Source organism: Salmo trutta, chromosome 6 (genome assembly GCF_901001165.1).
Source record: "Salmo trutta chromosome 6, fSalTru1.1, whole genome shotgun sequence".
NCBI classification, from domain to species: domain Eukaryota; kingdom Metazoa; phylum Chordata; class Actinopteri; order Salmoniformes; family Salmonidae; genus Salmo; species Salmo trutta.
In genome coordinates, this window is record NC_042962.1 from 16,461,103 (window position 1) to 16,484,392 (window position 23,290).

The 23,290-nt window shown below is 42.1% G+C and overlaps 2 protein-coding genes across 3 annotated transcripts in view; one reads left to right on the forward strand and one right to left on the reverse strand.

The window, feature by feature from the left end:
* Nucleotides 1–12,879, reverse strand: part of LOC115195540 (polypeptide N-acetylgalactosaminyltransferase 11) — a 53,322-nt gene extending 40,443 nt beyond the window's left edge. Inside the window, exon 1 of one of the 2 annotated variants that reach the window (XM_029755488.1) lies at nucleotides 12,571–12,879. The gene's annotated coding sequence lies outside the window, so the exon portion shown is untranslated. Of the gene's footprint in view, nucleotides 1–1,668; nucleotides 1,794–12,570 lie in introns of those variants that run through there. The other variant, XM_029755487.1, reaches the window with a different exon arrangement.
* Nucleotides 12,880–21,354: 8,475 nt separating this feature from the next.
* LOC115195541 (5'-AMP-activated protein kinase subunit gamma-2) overlaps nucleotides 21,355–23,290 on the forward strand; it is a 119,906-nt gene continuing 117,970 nt past the window's right edge. Inside the window, exon 1 of the mRNA XM_029755489.1 lies at nucleotides 21,355–21,981. Coding sequence (XP_029611349.1) covers nucleotides 21,898–21,981 — 84 coding nt within the window. The 5' untranslated portion in view covers nucleotides 21,355–21,897. The remainder of the gene's footprint in view (nucleotides 21,982–23,290) is intronic.

Genomic DNA, 23,290 nt, shown 5'->3' on the forward strand with positions numbered 1-23,290 from the left:
AGGACAACAAAGTCACGGTATTGGAGTGGCCATCACAATGCCCTGACCTCAATCCCATAGAAAAGTTGTGGGCAGAACTGAAAAAGTATGTGCGAGCAAGGAGGCCTACAAACCTGACTCAGTTACACCATCTCTGTCAGGAGGAATGGGCCAAAATTCACCCAACCTATTGTAGGAAGCTTGTGTAAGGCTACCCAAAACATTTGACCCAAGTTAAACAATTTAAAAGGCAATGTTACCAAATACTAATTGAGTGTATGTAAACTTCTGATCCACTGGGAATGTTATGAAAGAAATAAAAGCTGAAATAAATCATTCTCTCTTCTATTATCCTGACATTTCACATTCTTAAAATAAAGTGGTGATCCTAACTGACCAAAGACAGGGAATTTTTACTAGTATTAAATGTCAGAAATGGTGAAAAACGGAATTTAAATGTATTTGGCTAAGGTGTATGTAAACTTCCAACTTTAACTGTATGCCAACCTTGATTAATTTTTTCTCAATTATGCTTTTAGATACAAAATGTCAACAATCCTTCCTCCAAGGGACTATATGGTTTACATTTTGGGAAATCAAACAAATTCTTATTTACAACGACAGCCTACCCCAGATGACGCTGGGCCAATTGTGCGCCGTCCTATGGGACTCCCAGTCACGGCCGGATGCGATACAGCCAGGATTCGAACCAGGGACTGTAGTGACACCTCATGCACTGAGATGCAGTGCCTTAGACCGCTGCGTCCGTGTGTGTGAACTATTTAACTGTACTGGAATGCTTAAACATTTTTAAATATCGTTTACAGGTATCATTTTTTTGGCAAAGGAAATATCGGCCAAAAATGTCATATCGGTGCATCACTAGAAATTAGGCTTAATGAAGTGCACCAATGCACTAGTATTGCCTGCTAGACTAGTTTATATTTCTGTGGTCAGTAGTATAACAAAAAAGTTATAGCTGATGTCAAAATGTTGACAGCCGTTTATTTCCCAGAAAAAGAGAACGTTATAAGGACAAAGGTCTTTTGAATTTCACCAACAAGTTAACTATTAACCACCCACACACGAGAGAATAAACCCCAAAAAGTTCATATGAATAGTTAGGCCAAGATTCATATACTAGGCTAACACAAAACTATTGTACTCAGCAAAACAAGTCTGTTAAACACAAATGATTAGCGTAAAGGTGAAACCAAATAGGCCTAGTTCAACAGGAAAACCCTGAGCTTCTCTTGGTCTCAAGTGAGCTGGCCTGAGGCTGGGGTGACCAGCTACTGATTTAACAAACCAGAGACGATTCAGGAAAGAATACTAGATCATTCTTTGCTAAACAAAGCAGTTGTATTTCAAAAGTATAAAAACAATGAACACGCGTCAGAATAAACCAGTTAGTAAGGTGATTTAGGCTATGACTTATGCTCGCTAGACAACTATTTGACGGCTCGGGACTTTAAGGTTCTATCTGCAAAAAGACGATTGAGATAACTGGCTTTAAAGTTTCGAACCCTCATTTGTTTGAATGGTGTCAGAAACACTTATCTAGTATCATTATGAATTTAACAACATGAATTGGGTTATTTAGAGTACAAGGCTATGTCAAAAAATAAATGTTGACAAAAATGCAGATAGAACCTTTATAGTCCCAAAATACACACTCATACTACTCACTGATACCCCGCGTCATTTCATGATAGCATGGCTCCAATGACGTTGCAAAAAGATACAACAAAAATATGAGAGTAACTGGAGACCAGTCGTCCTGCTACATCATGATGCCAAGAGGGGAGGGACATTATCCGCTATGGAGATGAGGTGCCATCTGACCTCAGATCCTGCTTCTACCGACCTATTTATGCCCATGGGTCTCTTTCAGATGCGACTGTTGCCTTGGCAGGGCTAGGAACTCAATCATTCTGTTCGTCCTTCTATAGGCTACTTTTTATGAGTTTAATGCGCCATCTAGGTAAACAATGTGTGGCATTTACTTCATCAGGCTTAATCCCATTTAAAAGAAAAAAATGTAATCCTGAGATGACAAATGTAGGTCTACACTAGTACATTTCGATCTTCAGCCATGTAACATCTACAACTTGCTGAAAAAAAGAGAGTATATTTCTAAGAGCCCACTCAGTTTCACAGAGTACCAAAATGACATCGCCACGCCACCACAAATGAATCAGAGGGACCAAGCCGGGCAGGGAGGGGACTATGAAAGGGAACGTTTGAGAATTTGAGATCTCTGAGACACGGTTAGGAGAGAAACAGCCTGGCTCCGGTTCCTAACCCCCTGCCCTGCCATTGAGCCCAGCAACACGAGAAATTCAATAAGTCATCAACAATTAAAACACCAGTGGGGGAAGGCCTTACCCAGGGAAGCCTGTCAACCTGCCTCATTATCTAATAGTGACTCTTGAAGGGCCATCTAGGCTATGTGCCTGGTAACATTTAATGTCTAAATCCAGTTGTCCTATAATCCTATATGGATTAACAGATTCTGCATCAACACAATACATTTTGACTGTTCATTGACGTTATTATAACATCTCTTCTCTGATTGTCTGTCAGCGTGCACTCCAGGAATTGGTCTTCGTACTGTTCCTTGCATAGAGTATCATCTCCCATATTCTCATGTTTTGACTCATTGTCAAACCACCCCATGCTTTTACAAACAAGGCAATAGACAGTATTTTTGCCCTTGAGCTCTGACAGCTGGTCAAATAACAGGACTATCAACTGTGGCTAGCACTGTCCCATTAGGTTGACTACAGTATGTCTGTGGATCAGGGCTCCAGACTGTCCCATTAGGTTGACTACAGTATGTCTGTGGATCAGGGCTCCAGACTGTCCCATTAGGTTGACTACAGTATGTCTGTGGATCAGGGCTCCAGACTGTCCCATTAGGTTGACTACAGTATGTCTGTGGATCAGGGCTCCAGACTGTCCCATTAGGTTGACTACAGTATGTCTGTGGATCAGGGCTCCAGACTGTCCCATTGATCCACGGCTGAAGAAGGTGCCAGCACAAAACAGCTGCTAACTGTAGCCTAAACGTTAATGAGCGTTAGGCCTAGGCTACGTGTGCTAATGCTACTTCAGGACAGTAATTGAGGCCTGAATGCTCAATGCTTGTCACAAATTAGGCAAGTTGCTCTCTTGACACTTTCTAAATGGAAAAGGCTTAAATAGTGTGTGAAAGAAGTGGAAAGGACATTAACTTTAAAAATGACTGGCTGAATTTATTAACAAAATCAATATCCATTTCAGAAGAGTGCGAGCGTTTCAAACGAAGTAGAATTTGAGTGCTTTTTGAGGCCAGAGTTTCTCAACTTGAGAAGAAGGGGCCTGTAAATTAAAGTTGGCACCGAGCTAAATGGGATTCATCAGATGTAGCCACAGTGGTCCAGAGGGACAAGGCTGTTTTAAATTGTACCACAGAAAAGAGAACAGAGCCTTGCTAATTCAGTTCCCTTCTGGTTTCAATTTAGAAAATGGAACGAGCAAGTTCAAATATACTTGCAGTCTGTCTCTCGCTCTCTCTAGCATAGTCCCGTCACACACACACACCCCACACTTTTACATTAATAACAACTTTTTTCCAAAATGCTGAACTGGCCCCATTACAAAGATTAAAGGCTAGAAAAGGAAAGAAAACACCAGTGTGGACTATAATTAGCCACCTGGAGCCTTTCTCCAGCTGAAACAATAACTGAGGGGCTCATGCAGTTAGTATAATCTGAAGCTGCCATATTGCAGCAGTGATTTGGACTGTATGGCTGCCTGTCACACCCGAGTCAATACTTTGTAGAAGCACATTTGGCAGCGATTACAGCTTCGAGTCATCTGTATCAGCTTTGTACATCTGGATTTGGGGATTTTCTCCCTTGCAGATTTTTGTTGTTGTTGTGTGTATGTGTGATTTAAGCCTTGTTCACACTGCAGGCCTTAATGCTCAAATCAGTTTTGTTTTTCAAATCGGATGTGTGTGTTCAGCGAGCATTCATTTGCCGACATGGCTACGCTAGTTGACATAGTAACGATGGGTGTGTGTGCACAGTGTTCTAGGCTGATTGGTGTTGGTGCTTCCCATCACTCAGAAGTTATGTTGCAAGCTTAGGTGACGATGCCTGCTATGGACATTTCCCCAGTCATAAGATGATCCATCTTTTTGGCTAGCCACAGCAGTCATCTAGCTAGCTAGGTAGCCATTTAGCTTTCTAGCACATTCACTCATTTGTTTGTAAACAATTCACAGAGTAGCTAACAACAAGATTGAGGGCAAATAAAAACCCCTTCAAGGCAAATACATCAGATTTAACCATTCACACACAAGTCCCATGGTCAGTAATCAGATTTGTATTTCAGCGGCTACATTCGGCCACATTTGGCTCCATGTGAACTACAATTCCGACACTGTGTTTTAACGTTTAGAAAAGTAAATCAGAATATGCCGAATAAGAAAAGATACACTTACTGTAGCAGTTTTGCACAGATCCACAAGATGTACGTGCCTTCAGCTGATGAACTACACTTCCTCCACAGCTATGCTTACACATAAGTGTTCGGAGCACGCTAGATAGATAATTAGCACAGGTGGCAGCCTATGTCTTCGGTCTGTCTTCCGTAAACAAGCGATGTAACATGGAGATATGGCATGGAGATGTGGTAACACTAACCCTATCCAAAAGGTGTGTAGTAATTTAAGCTTTTGCTTACTTCTCACTAATATGAAAGATAGTCTTTATGTTTCCAAGAATGTACCGCAAGCGATGCGTGTTAATGTTTAGAGCAAGCGTCGAGGCTCTTAATAACAAAACTCCCCCAGTCAGAAGATACCATTTCTACCAGCATGTCACCTGTGCAACTAGAGGTGAAAAAAACTGTAGATCACCTTTACGCCACAGACACATACAAAGCTCTCGCCCTCCATTTCACAAATCTGACCACAACTCGATCCTCCTGATTCCTGCTTACAAGCAAAAACTCAAAACAGGAAGTACCAGTGACACGCTCAATACAGAAGTGTTTCGATTCTACAGCTACAGGATTGTTTCGATATCACAGATTGGAATAAGTCCCAGGATTCATCCGATGGCATTAGTCACCGGCTTCATTATTAAGTGAATCGACGTTGTCGTCCCCACAGTGACCGTACGTACATATCCTAACCAGAAGCCATGGATTACAGACAACATTCGCACTGAGCTAAAGACAAGAGCTGCCACTTTCAAGGATCAGGATCAGGACACTAATCCGGATGTTTATAAGAAATAACACTACACCCTGCGACGAACTATCAAACAGACAAAGTGTCAATACAGGACTAAGATGGAATCTTACAACACTTTTTTTTTTTTTTTTTAGCTCTGACACCCATCGGATGTGGCAAGGCTTGCAAACTATCACGGATCACAAAGGGAAACCCAGCCGTGAGCTGCCCAGTGACACCAGCCTACCAGACGATGCTACCAAGCAACACCAAACCATGCTTGAGAGAAACAGCTGTTCCGGACGACTGTGTGATCACCTACGCCGTAGCCAATGTAGTTTTATTTTTGAACTCTCCCTGACCCAGTCCGTAATACCTACATGTTTCAAGCAGACTACCACAGTCACTCTGCCCAAGAACAGCAAGGTAACCAGTCTAAATGACTATCACCCCATAGCACTCACATCTGTAGCCATGAAATGCTTTGGCTGGTCAGTGCTCACTCAACACCATCATCCCAGACACCCTGGACCCACTCTAATTCGCACACTGTCCCAACAGATTACGCAATCTCTATTGCACTCCACACAGCCCTTTCCTACCTGGACAAAAGGAACACCTATGTGAGAACACTGTTCATTGACTACATCTCAGCATTCAACTCCACTAGAAAGGTCTATTGAGTGCTGACGTCATTTCCTGTCACAACTTGTGGACTTGTTTACGTGCTGCTGTGCATTTTGTTGCTAGCATTACTTTGCGTTTTTTTTTTTTTAAATTCAACTTATTCACCCCGGACGCTTTATCTGGACATGGTTCTACAGGACCTCCTCCAGGCGAAGCTAAGTAGTAACATGAACATTATGCATTCTAATTGCAGTCACTGTACTCATTATATACAGGAGAACGATCGCCTTATGGTGAGGATAGCCGTGCTGCAAGCCCAGCTTCAGAAGCAATCGTTAGACAAGGGTAATGTAAGTGTAGGAAAGGATGAAATAGCGTCTGTGCCACAAATAAGTACAGATAGTAGTATAAATCCCCTCGCACAGTCCCCGCAGTCAAACAATTTTATCATGGCTTCTGGAAGGAAATGCTCAACCGGTGTCGCTCATTCAGCCGACAAACTTTCAACCAGTTCTCCCCATTAAGCAATGAGTCGGAGTCAGAGGCCGAGCCTTCTCTGGTCTCTCCACCCGTTACGGGGTCTGAGACGCCGAAGCCTCCCACCATTGGCGCCTCCATTACCCGCAGTATTAGACTTAAAGAATCATCCAGCGATGCCTGCAACATCCTCCAGCATGACCGGTTTGGCGGTGGGTCAGTCATGGTGTGGGGTGGCATTTCTTTGGGGGGCCGCACAGCCCTCCATGTGCTCGCCAGAGGTAGCCTGACTGCCATTAGGTACCGAGATGAGATCCTCAGACCCCTTGTGAGACCATATGCTGGTGCGGTTGGCCCTGGGTTCCTCCTAATGCAAGACAATGCTAGACCTCATGTGGCTGGAGTGTGTCAGCAGTTCCTGCAAGAGGAAGGCATTGATGCTATGGACTGGCCCGCCCGTTCCCCAGACCTGAATCCAATTGAGCACATCTGGGACATCATGTCTCGCTCCATCCACCAACGCCACGTTGCACCACAGACTGCTCAGGAGTTGGCGGATGCTTTAGTCCAGGTCTGGGAGGAGATCCCTCAGGAGACCATCCACCACCTCATCAGGAGCATGCCCAGGCATTGTAGGGTGGTCATACAGGCACGTGGAGGCCACACACATTACTGAGCCTCATTTTGACTTGTTTTAAGGACATTACATCAAAGTTGGATCAGCCTGTAGTGTGGTTTTCCACTTTAATTTTGAGTGTGACTCCAAATCCAGACCTCCATGGGTTGATAAATTGGATTTCCATTGATTATTTTTGTGTGATTTTGTTGTCAGCACATTCAACTATGTAAAGGAAAAGGTATTTAATAAGATTATTTCATTCATTCAGATCTAGGATGTGTTGTTTAACCTCTACGGGCCACGGGGGCAGTATTGAGAATTTTGAAAGAAATATGTGCCCATTTTTAACTGCCTCCTACACCAACTCAGAAGCTAGGATATGCATATTATTAACACATTCGGATAGAAAACACTCTGAATTTTCTAAAACAGTTTGAATGGTGTCTGTAAGTATAACAAAACTCATATTGCAGGCAAAAACCTGTGAAAAATAGATTAAAAAAAAAGAGAATTTTGTGACTGTACTATTTAGTGTCATTGTTTTAAAGATACCACAGTGAGAAAGGATTCAGTTCGCAACTCCTACTGCTTCCACTAGATGTCAACGATCTTTAGAAAGTTGTTGGAAGCATCTGTCATGAATACAGACCGAATTAGAAAGCTTACAAGTTGACACGTCATCACTTCATTTTTTGCGCCTGCGCATGAATCTGAGAAGAGTGCCTTTGTCATTATCGTTTATTCTAGACACTTGATAGGTTGTGTGAAAATATTACTGATGTTTAACGTTAAAAATGGAACAAAAGATTAGTGCTAAACAACGTTTGACATGTTTAAACAAACGTAAATAGATTATTTACTAGGTTTTCTTTAGCTTTTCGACGTGACTTTACACTGCCCACCTCATTTTGTGGGAGCCTACTGAACGCTAACTATTTGGACATAAATTATGAACTTTGTCAAAAGAAACCACATTTGTTCTGGACCTGGGATCTCTGGCAGCGCCTTCTGATGGAGATAATCAAAGGTAAGGGGATATTTAGAATGTTATTATCGATATTAGATGATGCTAATGCTAACGGTATAGCTTAGCTTAGCTTAGCATATAGCTTATTGTTGTTAGCATAGTACCCAGTTTATGCAAAATGTGATTTCCCAGTAAAGTTATTTTGAGATCTGGCCATTCGGTAGCAATTACGAGATGATAATATATTATTCTTTGAATGACAATATTATAATTTACCAATGTTTTCGAATAGTAATTCCGTGATTTGTAATGCTGGATTCACTGGGTGCATTCGAGCCGAAAAAAATTCTGAATTTCACCGCGACTGTAAATGCTGTTTTTGGATATAAATATGAACTTGATGGAACTAAAAATGCATGTATTGTATAACATAATGTCCTATGAGTGTCATCTGATGCAGATTGTCAAAGGTAAGTGCATAATTCTAGCTAGTTTTCTGTCTGTTGATGCCCTTCTTTGAATTGGCTAAACATTACACGCAGCTATTGTCAATGTACTCTCCTCACATAACCTAACTTTATGCATTCTCCGTAATGCCTCTGAAAATCGGACAGCGTGGTTAGATTTAGGAGATATATCTTTCAAATGGAGGAAAATAGTTAATTATTTGATTTTTTGAAATGATTACTCTTGCAGTTTTGAATTCCCCGCCATGGTCACATGACAATGAATCCCAATACCGGGATAAGATCGGGATAAGATCCTCAACAGGTTTTAAGTGTTCCCTTTATTTTTTGAGCAGTATATTAAGTTAAAATAAGTGTTCATTCAGTACTGTTGTAATTGTCATTATTACAAATAAATAAACAAAACAAAAGAAATTGGCCGATTAATCGGTATCGGGTTTTTTGGCCCTCCAATAATCGGTATCGGTGTTGAAAAAGGCTCTGCTGAGCCTTCTTCACCACGCTGTCTGTGTGGGTGGACCATTTCAGTTTGTCTGTGATGTGTACGCCGAGGAACTTAAAACTTTCCACCCTCTCCACCACTGTCCCGTCAATGTAGATAGGGAGCTGCTCCCTCTGCTGTTTCCTGAAGTCCACGATCATCTCCTTTGTTTTGTTGACATTGATTGTGAAGTTATTTTCCTGACACCACACTCCGAGGGCCTTCACCTCCTCCCTGTAGGCCGTCTCGTCGTTGTTGGTAATCAAGCCTACCACTGTAGTGTCGTCTGCAAACTTGATGATTGAGTTGGAGGAGTGCATGGCCACGCAGTCGTGGGTGAACAGGGAGTACAGGAGAGGGCTGAGAACGCACCCTTGTGGGGACCCAGTGTTGAGGATCAGCGGGTGGAGATGTTACCTACCCTCACCACCTGGGGGCGGCCCATCAGGAAGTCCAGTCCCCAGTTGCACAGGGAGGGGTCGAGACCCAGGGTCTCGAGCTTAATGACGAGTTTGGAGGGTACTATGGTGTTAAATGCTGAGCTGTAATCGATGAACAGCATTCTTACATAGGTATTCCTCTTGTCCAGATGGGTTACGGCAGTGTGATGGCGTCATCTGTGGACCTATTGGGGCGGTAAGCAAATTGGAGTGGGTCTAGGGTGTCAGGTAGGGTGGAGGTGATATGATCCTTGACTAGTCTCTCAAAGCACTTCACTTTAAGCAAACAGCTGGAGGCAGGGCTTTCTACTATAGAGCTCCATTTTTATGGAATGGTCTGCCTATCCATGTGAGAGGCACAGACTCTGTCTCAACCTTTAAGTTTTCATTGAAGACTCATCTCTTCAGTAGGTCCTATGATTGAGTGTAGTCTGGCCCAGGGGTGTGAAGGTGAACGGAAAGGCACTGGCGCGACGAACCGCCCTTGCTGTCTCTGCCTGGCTCCCCTCTCTCCACGGGGATTCTCTGCCTCTAACCCTATTACGGGGGCTGAGTCACTAGCTTACTGGTGCTCTTCCATGCCGTTCCTAGGAGGGGTGCGTCACTTGAGTGGGTTGAGTCTCTGACGTGATCTTCCTGTCCAGGTTGGTGCTCCCCTGGGTTTAGTCCCGTGGGGGAGATCTTCTTGGGTTATACTCGGCCTTGTCACAGGGTAGTAAGTTGGTGGTTGAAGATATCCCTCTAGTGGTTTGGGGGCTGTGCTTTGGCAAAGTGGGTAGACTTATATCCTGCCTGGTTGGCCCTGTCCGGAGGTATAGTCGGACGGGGCCACAGTGTCTCCAGACCCCTCCTGTCTCAGCCTCCAGTAATTATGCTGCAATAGTTTGTGTCGGAGGGCTAGGGTCAGCCTGTTATATCTGGAGTATTTCTCCTGTTTTATCCGGTGTCTCTCTCAGGACCAGAGCCCTCAGACCATGCCTCAGGACTACCTGGCCTGATAACTCCTTGTGGTCCCCAGTCCACCTGGTCGTGCTGCTGCTCCAGTTTCAACTGTTCTGCCTGCGGCTATGGAACCCTGGCTTCACTGGACGTGCTACCTTGTCTCGGACCTGCTGTTTTCGACTCTCTCTCTACCGCACCTGCTGTCTCTAACTCTGAGTGATTGGCTATGAAAAGCCAACTGACATTTACTCCTGAGGTGTTGACCTGTTGCACCCTCTACAACCACTGTGATTATTATTATAACCCCGCTGGTCATCTATGAACATTTGAACATCTTGGCAATGTACTGTTATAATCTCCACCCGGCACTGCCAGAAGAGGACTGGCCACCCCTCAGAGCCTGGTTCCTCTCTAGGTTTCTTCCTAGGTTCCTGCCAATTTTGGGGAGTTTTTCCTAGCCACCGTGCTCCTACATCTGCATTGCTTGCTGTTTGGGGTTTTAGGCTGCGTTTCTGTATAGCACTTTGTGATGTCGGCTGATGTAAAAAGGGCTTTATAAATAAATTGGATTGATAGCACCCTCCAAGCTCATCACTAACATAAGGACCCTGGGATTAAACACCTCCCGCTGCAGCTGAATCCTGGATTTCCTGATGGGCCGCCCCCAGGTGGTGAGGGTAGACAACAACACATCCACCACACTGACCCTCAACACGGGGGCGTGTGCTTAATCCCCTCCTGTACTCCCTGTTCACCCACGACTGCATGGCCATGCACACCTCAAACACCATCATTAAGTTTGCAGATGACACAATGGTGATCACTAAGGACCCACATCACTAAGGACCTATCATGGTCCAAACACACCAACAGTCATGAAGAGGGCACAACAACACTTCTTCCCCCTCAGTAGGCTGAGAAGATTTGGCATGGGCCTTCAGATCCTCAAAGTTTCACAGCTGCACCATTGAGAGCATCTTAACAGGTTGCATCACCGCTTGGTTACTGCAGCATAAATATTGAAGAATGTATTGGGCTACTATTATGACATTGATGTTGTGTAAAACGAAGTGTTCAAAACCTATTGCTATCATGTTTGAAATCATTAACCCTGAACTTCTGGTTGTGTAGCCTACCCTCTAAACTGCAGTAATGGTTCAGTCCAAGCTGGGCAGGGCTGTGTATGCATTTAGCTGGGCTCAGCTTGTTCTGAGGTTGTAGAGACTTTTGTATAAACGGTCTTTCTTTATTCTAATTAATTAAGCTTTCTTTAGTCATTCTCATATCCTGGGACCCTTCATTTTACATGTCTCATTATTTTTGTAACTCTTTTGGTTAATAAATCCACCACCTCTTTTGCATGGACCTCTGGCATTCCGCTTCCATCCTTCTCCATGCACCATCGTCTTTAAAAGGATAATCCAATTCCATCTAACTTTAGACACAAACACATCCCTACTCGGTGGTGCTGCTACTGGCGTCCCCACAATTGGGTTAGATCACACGCAACCAGGGAAAGATTAACAGACTAGTGCCCATGCAATCTGGTTTATTTTTCTGCATAGTTTTGTATTATAATACATGGTTGTTTTTACTAAGCTTGATATCCTTAGTTTGAGGTCTAAAATATGAGCGTTTTAGTCATGAAGATCTGGTTTGTCAACCATCGACATTGTTTCCACAGGCAGGTTCCATGCACCTCTGTGGCATTCTAGCCATAGAGGACGCCAGAAAATATTCGGTGTAGTTAACGTTCTAGCTAGAATGAATACGCTCTTATACTGACGTAGCTGCACGCGCAGAAACTTTACTAACTTGTTATTATATGGTAGCTGAACATAATTCATAGATTCGTGAATGCACCCATCTGCAAGTAGTTAACGTTAACTAAAGTTGGCTATTGTGTAAGGTCAGCTAACAAGCTAGCTAGTTGGGTAACGTTATAGTTAGTTGCCAGGGATCAAGAGTACACTGACGTTACAGTAGCAGGCAAACTAGTTACAGTCGCTATTGGCTGATAATATGCATAGCAATGTAGTTATATCTTTCGCTATAGCAAAACTGAGTGGCAAAGTTCTAGTTGCTAGCTAATTAGCTAGCATGCAATACAAGACACGCTAGCAAGTTAGTTACTTTGCTTTAACTAACACATGAGTTGACATGTAATATTGGTCATTCATTGCAGTGATCATACCAAGCAATAAGCAAATAACGTCAGCTAGTTTTGCTGCCCGCTAGCTATTTAGCGCGAGCCCTGAAATCGCCTATGAGCGAGAACCGAGGCAACTCGAAGGAAGACTGTCATGCCAACATTTCTGAAATGAAAAGTGTAATGTAAACTTACGATGAACTTGCTTCATGGACATCCCAATGTGTCTATGCTGGTGTTGCAAATTCAGTTGGCTAGGTAAACAGACAGCGGCAAGACCCAAGTGATACCTCCCCACCGTCAGTCAGTACACAACACAACAAGCACCCTCGTGACACAAAATTACATACACCCCAATGATCCCATCCAAATCCTTTCCTGGCTACTTAACCATTATTTTACTTCAGCTTACAACAACCAAATGCACCAACTAAAATGGCTATAGCTAACGTTAGCTAGATACATTTTTAATGGACTACCTTGGAGTGCAGTCTCTCTTACATTGAGTGGGTCTGCGCAGTGGCAGTGATACTAGGAGTTGCTAAAACTGGATTACCCAATCAGATATGAGCAATTCACACAGTTCAGACCAATCGAAACTGGAACAAACCTGCAGTCAACTAGTGTGAACCATAGAGATTGATAGAGGATTCATCTTTGTGTCTGTGCCATTGTAGATATTTTTCCAGTACAGGGCACACTGACATTACGCAAAGATTAGAGCGACTCTTGGCGGCAGTGAGAAAGCCATCGCCATCTGCGCCCATTCAACAAAGATTTACGTTTTTATTACTTCTAAACAAAATAACCTTTTTAGGATCTCAAACACTTACAATGATGTTTTGTTTCTTGCTTGAACAGTCGCTAAGATTATATTTGGTTGTGATCTTTGCAAAATAACTATTTTGAATGCAGCAGTTGTTAGCTAGAATGCTAAAGCTAATTGATATAGGTTGTAGTTAAAGCTAGCCAAAGAGACATTTTACTGTGTCACATCCTGATCTGTTTCACCTGTCCTTGTGATTGTCTTCACCCCCCTCCAGTTGCCACCCATCTTCCCCTGTGTATTTATAGCTGTGTTCTCTGTTTGTCTGTTGCCAGTTTGTTTTGTTTGTCAAGTCAACCAGCGGTTTTGTTCTCAGCTCCTGCTGTTTCTAGTCTCTCCTTTTTCCACACCCTCCTGGTTTTGACCCTTGCCTGTCCTGACTCTGAGCCTGCCTGCCGACCTGTACCTTTGCCCCACCTCTGGATTGGAATATTAAACCATTGTCAATTCGACGCATCTGGGTCTTACCTTGTTTCCTGATATACTGGTAGAAGTTGAAGTGTTTAAGTATAATGCCATTGATTTGCGATGATGACACAAACATTATATTAAGCAGTACATTCGTATGAGCCTTAAAATCCTATTATAATCCAAAAGCAGTGTGAAATGCACTCATTTTAGCTGGCGTTCTATAAGAACTCCCACTTGTTCTGCCACCAACTTGCGCACATCGCCCTAGTTTGTAAACACAAAGGGGTCTATAGTGATCAGCTTTTCGCTAACAACACAAAAATTTCCTTCGAGTCAAGTTCTCTACATAATGCTACAAAAGTGTCAATAACCTGTATTTATTCATGATATGTTAAAAATAATTGTCTAAACATTAACAATGATTAATATTTAAGTGACATTTGCATCACATTTGAGCTCCTGAGTGGCGCAGTGGTCTAAGACACTGCAACTCAGTATAAGAGGTGTTACTGTAGTTCCTGGTTCAAATCCAGGCTGCATCATATCTGGCCGTGATTGGGAATCCCACAATTGGCACAGCCTTGTCTGTGTTTGACTGGGGTAGGCTGTCATTGTAAATAAGAATTTGTTCTTAACTGACTTGCCTAGTTAAAGGTTAAAACATGTTTTGGTTTTAAAACATGTTCCAAGGTCAAATAAACGCTCTCAATGCGAATCACTGTATTTTGAATCAATACATATTGGCTTATAGAGCAAAAACTATTCTAGATGTCGCAGTAAAAGTATTGTAGGGAATACTCATTAGAGCCTGTACACTCCATATATGGTGTCATTTCAAGGGGCACTGAATAATATGGAGTGTTGCTGGCATTTTACTCCACCCATTCCATTGGCCACAATGTAAATCCACTGCATATGTTATACATATGGGCTTATTAGAGAAAAATATATTATTTTGTAAAAGTGGGGTGATTGATAGCACCCTCCAAGCTCCGTTATTTGTGCTGATGTTTCATTCTTAACTTTTTCTTTCAGTAATTGGAGTGACTTGATTTCATCAGAATCCAAAAAGTTATTTGTGCGTTTGTGCGGCAGTGTTATGTAATGATAATGCAAGTTGCTCCCTCTCTGGATCTCAACATTTTTATATAAATATATCCTTTTCTGAGTGACTGAAAATGTATGATGTCGAAAATGTACAACGCATTAAAGATTGGGCTCTTGAATCTTTCCTGCAAATAGGCCTACCCATGACAACTTTTTGAAATACTTACCACTTCTCTCCGAATGGACTTCTCCCATTCATCACGATTCAATGTTAACACCATTATTTGGAGTGGTATGCCTGCACCCTCCAAAATTTGCCTCATCTGAAGAAACACATTTGAGTATCCTGGCTTATTTCGACTTCAACCTCTCCAGTTACACACTGCTCATCTGATTCGGTTGTCATAGAGTTTACGATTTCCTCATCTGATAAACGTCTACCACAACATTTTGTCTCTAAGTGGTAGCATTCCTTCCCAATATCTTATTTGTCAGATTTGATTGTGCTGCACCACTGACATTTCCTCATACGAACTCTTGGCTACATCAGGATGAAAATCAGAAGCAGGATCTTTATCCTCAAACGTGTGTACGTTTAACATATGTGGAAGTCTTCTTTGAGCAGTTGACATTCCCTCCTTTAAACTCTCCACAGGCAATAGGTTTGGAACCTGAGCTTCATTTACATTCTCTGTTTGTACCGTTTTGCTTCATTTCACCCTGTTGGTCACTAGCAATAGAATGTATAAATGTGTCACAGTCATACAGGAATGACAGTCCATCATTGTTATTCTTAATAATCACCTGCTGATAATCGGTACACTCTTAGAAAAAAAGGTGCTATCTGGAACCTAAAAGGGTTCTTCGGCTGTCCCCATAGGATAACCCCTTGAGTAACCCTTTTTGGTTCCAGGTAGAAAGAACCCTATTGGGTTCCATGTAGAACCCTTTCCCCAGGGGGTTCTACATAGAACCCAAAATAGTTCTACCTGGAACCAAAAAGGTTTCTACCTGGAACCAAAAAGGGTTCTCCTATGGGGACAGCCAAAGAACCCTTTTGGAACCCTTTTTTCTAAGAGTGCATTTGGCACTTCAATTAGCGCAAGGCAAGAGTGCATGAAAGTGGTAGATGGAATGGTATTTTATTTCACACTAGGGTAAGATTTTAAAAAAAGTTTTAAGGTGTTTTGTTTCTTCAACTGATATTCAACACAAAAACAGTCAATTAATATAACATGCAGGATTAAATTAAGGCATTACAAGAACGACAGTGTAATAACCAGCAGGCTGTTCGACACAGCCCCCCCTGAAAAACAAAACATATTTGCTTAGTTGAACCCCAACTGAGTAATTTCCACCCCAGTTTATTTCAGGACAGGTAGTAACGTTTTCTCTTTACCAGTGTGTCATCTTTCAATGGCTAAATTATGAAATCACATGAATATGCTTATGGACCAGATATTTTGACAGTGACAACATAACATTCTAAAAGGGTAGCTGTCCATGGTGCTGATATGTCTCACGGTTCAAATGTCAACATAAAGCTTCCTATGACCTACCTTTTTGTTCAAACTCACCTGTTTTGATTTCTAGAGACTACTGAGTAGACTGGATGGTTTTTCCTGTACAGTGCTATATTTGTACCATTTAGTGTCCATGCACCCCACTTTATGCTGTTTGACCACAGTAAAAGTCCAGCAACACTCCGTATTATTCAGAGCCCCATGAAATGGTACCATATATAGATTCCACAGACCCTACTGAGTCCTTCCCACCCCACCTTTCTTAAACATTACATTTCAAAATTACATCTCCAAACAATAGCACAAGTAAATAAACAAGAATCATACAATCAAAATTATAATTTATTATTGAAAATGTTGATTGTATATTTTTTACCAGTAGGCTATTATTATGTTCCTGACATTAATTTACTTAAGCTCTTAGCATTTGTCAATGTGCTCCACCTTCTAATATTTGTTATCTTATATAAAGTAGTAATTCTCTTTAGTTTAGATTTTTCCCACATGCAGTTATAATATTTTTTCAACATCATTTTAACATTATGCACTATGTGAAGCTGCAAAAAATATTGATTTCGTATCATGCACCTAGCGTTTTACCGTGGACTTTTATTTTTAAGTCAAAATATGATAACGGAAGTCTTAATGTGGATAGGATCCAGCTAGTGTTGCTGTCATGACGCTAATGTTATCATGTGACAGCATGGGCAGAACCATTGAGGCAATCCCATTTTCTTCTTCACTATTGGCTGATCCCTCCTGATGACCTGGTTGGACATGACTCCAACAGGGTCACCATAGGGATCAGCCAATGAAGTTGAGCCCTCCCGATGACCCGATTGTACATGACTCATGACTCAATGAAGTTAGAAGTCCCACCCAGTTGGCTACATTAAAATGGTGGAAGTCCTCAATGGTGCTCCCAATGCTAATATGGCCTTTTGGCCACTAGAGGCCTCTATGATTCTCTATGGTGTGGACCACTGAGGTGAGGACAAGCAGTTAACTTCTTCAGACAAAAAAATTAAGGTGAGAGCGACCCCGTTTGTACAATGTACGAATTTTATAGATAGGTTTTTAGAAATTCCTAGGGAAAGTGATAAAACTGATGAACTGATGAGTTTGCAGACTATTCACATCAGAGGAAAAGATGGGAGCTATGATTTCATGCCACTCCGATACGAAATAATTTTCATTGTAGGTTAGGAAAGCATTTTCGCTAACCCTAACCCTTTTTCTAACCTTAACCTGAGCCTCTTAACCTGCTATGTTAATTCTCCTAACCTGCTGCGTAAGTTCTCCTAACCTGCTATGAAAGGCACTCTGGTATCAAGAAGTAAGTGGGGTGAAAAAAAAGAGTGTTTCCCATTATGTAACCAGGTAGGAACCATGATTTCTAATTATGTTTTGCAGGGGACCTTAATTAGTGCTTTACATGTAAAAGGTATAAAAGCCAATGACTGTATATATTAAACATGTCTCCTGTTCAGCTGAAAGCTCTCTGTGTCTCTCTGTGTCTCTCTTTGTCTCTCTTTGTCTCTCTGTGTCTCTCTGTGTGTCTCTGTGTGTGTCTCTGTGTGTCTGTCTGTCTGTGCTTGCACATGCACTTGTATTACTATCCTCGTGGGTAACAAAATACCAAAAAGTCCCCACAAGGACAGTAAAACAAGGAATATTCTCCCTCATGGGGACATTTCCCAGGTCCCCTGAGGAAAAATGTTATTTTAGGGTTAGGGAAAATAGGATTTTGGAAGGAAATACATTTTAGGTCCCCACAAGGATAGTAAAACGTGTGTGTGTGTGTGTGTGTGTGTGTGTGTGTGTGTGTGTGTGTGTGTGTGTGTGTGTGTGTGTGTGTGTGTGTGTGTGTGTGTGTGGTGGCGGCGTTGTAGCGTGCCGGTCATGCTGGGGTGTGGTCGATGTGTGTTCAGAAGGCGATGTGTGTTCAGAAGGCGATATGTCTTCAGAAGGTGATATTCGTTCAGGAGGTATGTTTTATTTGTATCAGTGTCTGTTGATTTTAAGGTTGACAAAATCCAAGTGTTTAATGCTTTGAAAGTTATTCCACTGCAATAATGTTTTCAGATGGTTGCTTATTATGTTGTGTTTGGAGAGGTTTTGATGGAGAGGTTTTGATGGAAAGGTTTTGATGGAGAGGTTTTGATGGAGAGGTTTTGATGGAGAGGTTTTGATGGAGAGGTTTTGATGGAAAGGTTTTGATGGAGAGGTTTTGATGGAGAGGTTTTGATGGAGAGGTTTTGATGGAAAGGTTTTGATGGAGAGGTTTTGATGGAAAGGTTTTGATGGAGAGGTTTTGATGGAAAGGTTTTGATGGCTTTGGGGTCCAACAAGTTTATTGAGAGCACCTTCCCTAAAGGTAACGTCCCCAGCAAAAAAAGAAGCGTCCCTTTTTCAGGACCCTGTCTTTCAAAGATAATTCGTAAAAATCGAAATAACTTCACAGATCTTCATTGTAAAGGGTTTAAACACTGTTTCCCATGCTTGTTCAGGACTGACAGGACTGGCAAAAAGTGCTCTTCACTGATGAGTCACGTTTTTTTCTCACCAGGGGTGATGGTCGGATACGCGTTTATCGTCGAAGGAATGAGCATTACACCGAGGCCTGTACTCTGAGGCGGGATCAATTTGGAGGTGGAGGGTCTGTCATGGTCTGGGGCGGTGTGTCACAGCATCATCGGACTGAGCTTGTTGTTATTGCAGGCAATCTCAATGCTGTGCGTTACAGGGAAGACATCCTCCTCCCTAATGTGGTACCCTTCCTGCAGGCTCATCTTGACATGACCCTCCAGCATGACAATGCCACCAGCCATTCTGCTCGTTCTGTGCGTGATTTCCTGCAAGACAGGAATGTCAGTGTTTTGCCATGGCCAGCAAAGTGCCCTGATCTCAATCCCATTGAGCACGTCTGGGACCTGTTGGATCGGAGGGTGAGGGCTAGGGCCATTCCTCCCAGAAATGTCCGGGAACTTGCAGGTGCCTTGGTGGAAGAGTGAGGTAACATTTCACAGCAAGAACTTGCAAATCTGGTGCAGTCCATGAGTAGATGCAGCTGGTGGCCACACCAGATACTGACTGTTACTTTTGATTTTGACCCCCCCCCCCCTTTGTTCAGGGACACATGATTCCATTTCTGTTAGTCACATGTCTGTGGAACTTGTTCAGTTTATGTCTCAGTTGTTGAATCTTGTTATGTTCATACAAATATTTACACGTTAAGTTTGCTGAAAATAAACGCAGTTGTCAGTGAGAGGATGTTTTCTTTTCTGAGTTTATTTACTGTTTATTCCTAAGTGTGCAGTAGATAACTGTTTAAAATGTTCTTTCATTCAGAAATTGTCACTGTTTTTGGTGTTTTGAACTGGGCCAGTAACTAGGCCTAGTCTGTGAAAGCACTGTGTAGCACTTTAGAAAGTGATAGGGCCATAGAGTGAAAGTATTGTGAGATTTCTGTATTTGTACATGTCAATCAAGATTTTACTGCACACATGCAAACTTAAACCTGAATTATATATTACATGATATTTGTGCGTCTGTAACTTTCTCACATCATTATTTACGATACATTCAGGATTATCTGTAACCATGGTAGCATCCACAGTAATGTAAAAGTGTTTAGAAACATTCTATTCTTATTTACAATAAAAGTGACTCCAAAATTACACAATACATTATTTACCATTAATTTCTATTGGGCACAAAATAATCTGAAACACAACCAAAACAAACAGGACATTCAACAAATTTGTAGTCACAAGCTTGATGCAGTCATTGCGTGCTATGAATATGGGACCAAATACTTAACTTTTTACTACTTTAATACACATAAGTGAATTTGTCCCAATACTTTTGATCCCCTAAAATGGAGGGGGGGGGGACTATGTACAAGAAGTGCTGTAATGTCTATGGTTCATCTGATATGGATGATAATACCCTGAAATTAAAGCTGACAGTCTGCACTTTAACCTCATAGTTCTGGAGTTCAGAGCCAAAACAACAATGTGTCACTGTCCCAATACTTTTGGCGCTCAGTGTATATGATTGTAGCTCCACCTTGCCTCAGATGGGTTAGGTGGAATTTTCACCATATTGCTTACAACTATCCAACCTGGGTGTAGGTAGAGACTAAGCTAGGCATTTTTCTGGACCGAGTCATAACAGGTATTGGAAAATGACTTCTAATTTGTATCTTCATGCAATCTTCAGGCTATAATATTGTGGAATGGCGGGGAAGCGAACCCAGGTTGCTGGTGTGAAAGGCAAACACCCTACGCATCGTGCCAATTGTTATTGGGCTCATAGAGTGAGGATTCCTACACTGCTCACTCCAAACAGTAAGCCACATCCATGTGTGTCAACTATTCAGCCCCCTCACACATCCCGGGCCGTGCGTTCCATTGGCCAAATGGTTACCAACCCACTTCTGACACCAATGTAGCGAACCTGGGTTGCTGGTGTGAATGGCAAACATCATATGCATCATGCCAATAAGGTTAACCCACTTTGTGGGAATTGTAATGTGTCTCATATTTAGCTCGAATATTTTTAAGTTGCCTGTTATTAAATCACAAATCACTCTAGGTATAAATTCAACAATGGGTGGATCTCAATATTACATTTATTTTTATCCTTTCCTTCAACTAAACTGATCTGAAAACAGGTGAAAGCTAAATGAATTCCTGATAACTCATTCCTATTCATGAATTGAGTTTGAGTTTCGAACAGGCCTGTCCGACCAAACTAGTTAAGATGAGGAAGATGTGACAAGGAGAAGAAGCCACTTTCTAAATGATCACATCAATTGGATACCACGAAATTGGGGAGAAAAAGAGGTAAAAAAATATATATCAAGTGTAGTATTCCATTAAGACCACAAGGTGGCCAGATCGGAGAGACCTGGGACTTTGATTATGATGATGACTGCAGATCTTGAGAGTGAACTGTAGGGCCGCCATATGTTGGCCATTGTAGAATGATTGTGAACAGAATCAGTCTAAAGCTTATTAGCTGGTGAATATGATGGTGTACGTCAAGAAAATAGAATACTTACACTTTTACTCAATTATAGGTCAGTCGCTTCCTCATGCTGCTGCCACAACGTAAACACAGCCATGTGACAATTCGGAGCTGCGCGCAAAGCTTGACGCACCCACTGGCACTGGTCCCACGATGAGCCCGAGCTGGTACAAGTGGCCACTGGCCAACCAACGTGCATGCGTACTTGTCTCTCCACTCTGAAGCGTGAACCCATCAAATCCTTTCTGGGAACGTCCGTATTTGGATTGTAATACGATCGTCTTTGTTTCAATTGTGGATTTACTCTTGCTGTTTGTTGTCGTTTGAAATATCAGCGCGTGTAATAAGCCACCCAGAAGGGAAGGTTTGGCTACATTTTATGCCAAGTGAATCGCATTCTGCGCGGTGTATTTTTTTGTCAGGTCTGGTATATCCGATCTCAAGCCGATAACTTTCATCAACACACGAGTTGAGTGGAGGAGCACATTAATGCGTACAGTACACGGACCTACTTGCCATAAGGACATCTGTCAGAATCCGAATAATGTTTTTGCAGTGATTGTTTTGGTATCGTTTACCACACTTCCACTGTTGCCAGTCTATCTAGCACGAGAGTAGCCAAAGTAACGCTTTTTAAAAACGATTTAATGAGTCCAGTTGTTTAGAGAATTCTAGAAAAATATGGGAAGCACGGCAAATGACTCCAAGAAGAGAGACGTGAAGAAGACACCTAGAAAGAAGAGGACGCTTCGATTGAACATGCCCGTAAGTTTTTGCCTTCAGACATATTAATTGGGGCGAAATGATAGCCTATTTACTATTTATGTTCGCTCTGCTCTGAAGTTGGGCTTGTAGCCTACACGTGGGCGGGGTTGTGGTATGTGTTTCCTTCAGTGAAAGATACTGTTGCAACATTTTTTGTTGTTCTCCATAGTGTTTCTTTTGAATGTGTATACAATATATCCGCGGTAAAGAATGCCTGGCTCGGATTCTGTTGCATATGTCATGCAGAAAATAGAGTAACACAACACACATGCTTAGTTATCTCCATATTTATGGGGTTAGCCCAGTTGTTTGCGTTGAGATTCCTGTCTTCTTCATGCTGAGTGTAGGTTACATTTTATGAACCATATTCAATTTATGTTCATGACAAGACATTTACATTTTACAGCATGCACAAAGCCTTTGTTTCTTTTCAGAGACATTATAATAATAATAATAATATATTTTCAGGGCCATTATAATAATAATATTAAATGTATAGCCATCGTGACATAACTCGGTAGTAGTATTTTCAGAGCTTCCTCTTCGGCTGTAGGGAGAGAATGTAACATCTGTATTCAGTTTGAGGTCATCGTGAGTCATTCCTAGTCAGTATGATATCAGCTATACCAAAAGCACTGCACATATATCCTGTAATTACACGTTTACTGCTGATGTGACCGGTGACAATAGTTAGTAGAGATACTAGGGATCATGCCTCATGATGTGAATACTAATAGGCAATCGATATCATTACTCACATATTCATGTGCACACACAGACACATACATTTACTTATGTGGAGATGTATGCTGTCATTATTGTCAGTGATATTGCTGTTATGCAAAATCCCAGCCCTTGAGAAGAGGGATGACCTTCAAATCAGTGGTGCTGATGTTAAGGCAAATTCACATCATGGAACATTCTGTGATTTAGGGCCCTTCCTCATAGATCTCCAAGCTCACCATGTGTTATAAAGGAAGTGGTCACAGACAGTTTATAACCAATGACCTGCTGGGCATCCATCTGCACTCCCTCAACAAGATGGTGTTTTATTTTTGGAGCAAAAGAGCAGAAGGACCTGATTCCAAATTGACAAGGCTCTACTCTTTCTGCCCTTGTGGCCTGCTTCTCTGTGGTCTGACATGGTTGTCCTTGTAGAACTACAGTGTAATTAATGTACAGTAGATCACTTCATCTCTACATTTTGTATACAAAGCTCTGCTGCACAAGCTTCCAACGTATCTCACTTCTCTATTAAAGTAGAAAAATACGGGCACCAAACCCGCTCGCAGGGTTGGTTAACTCTTGA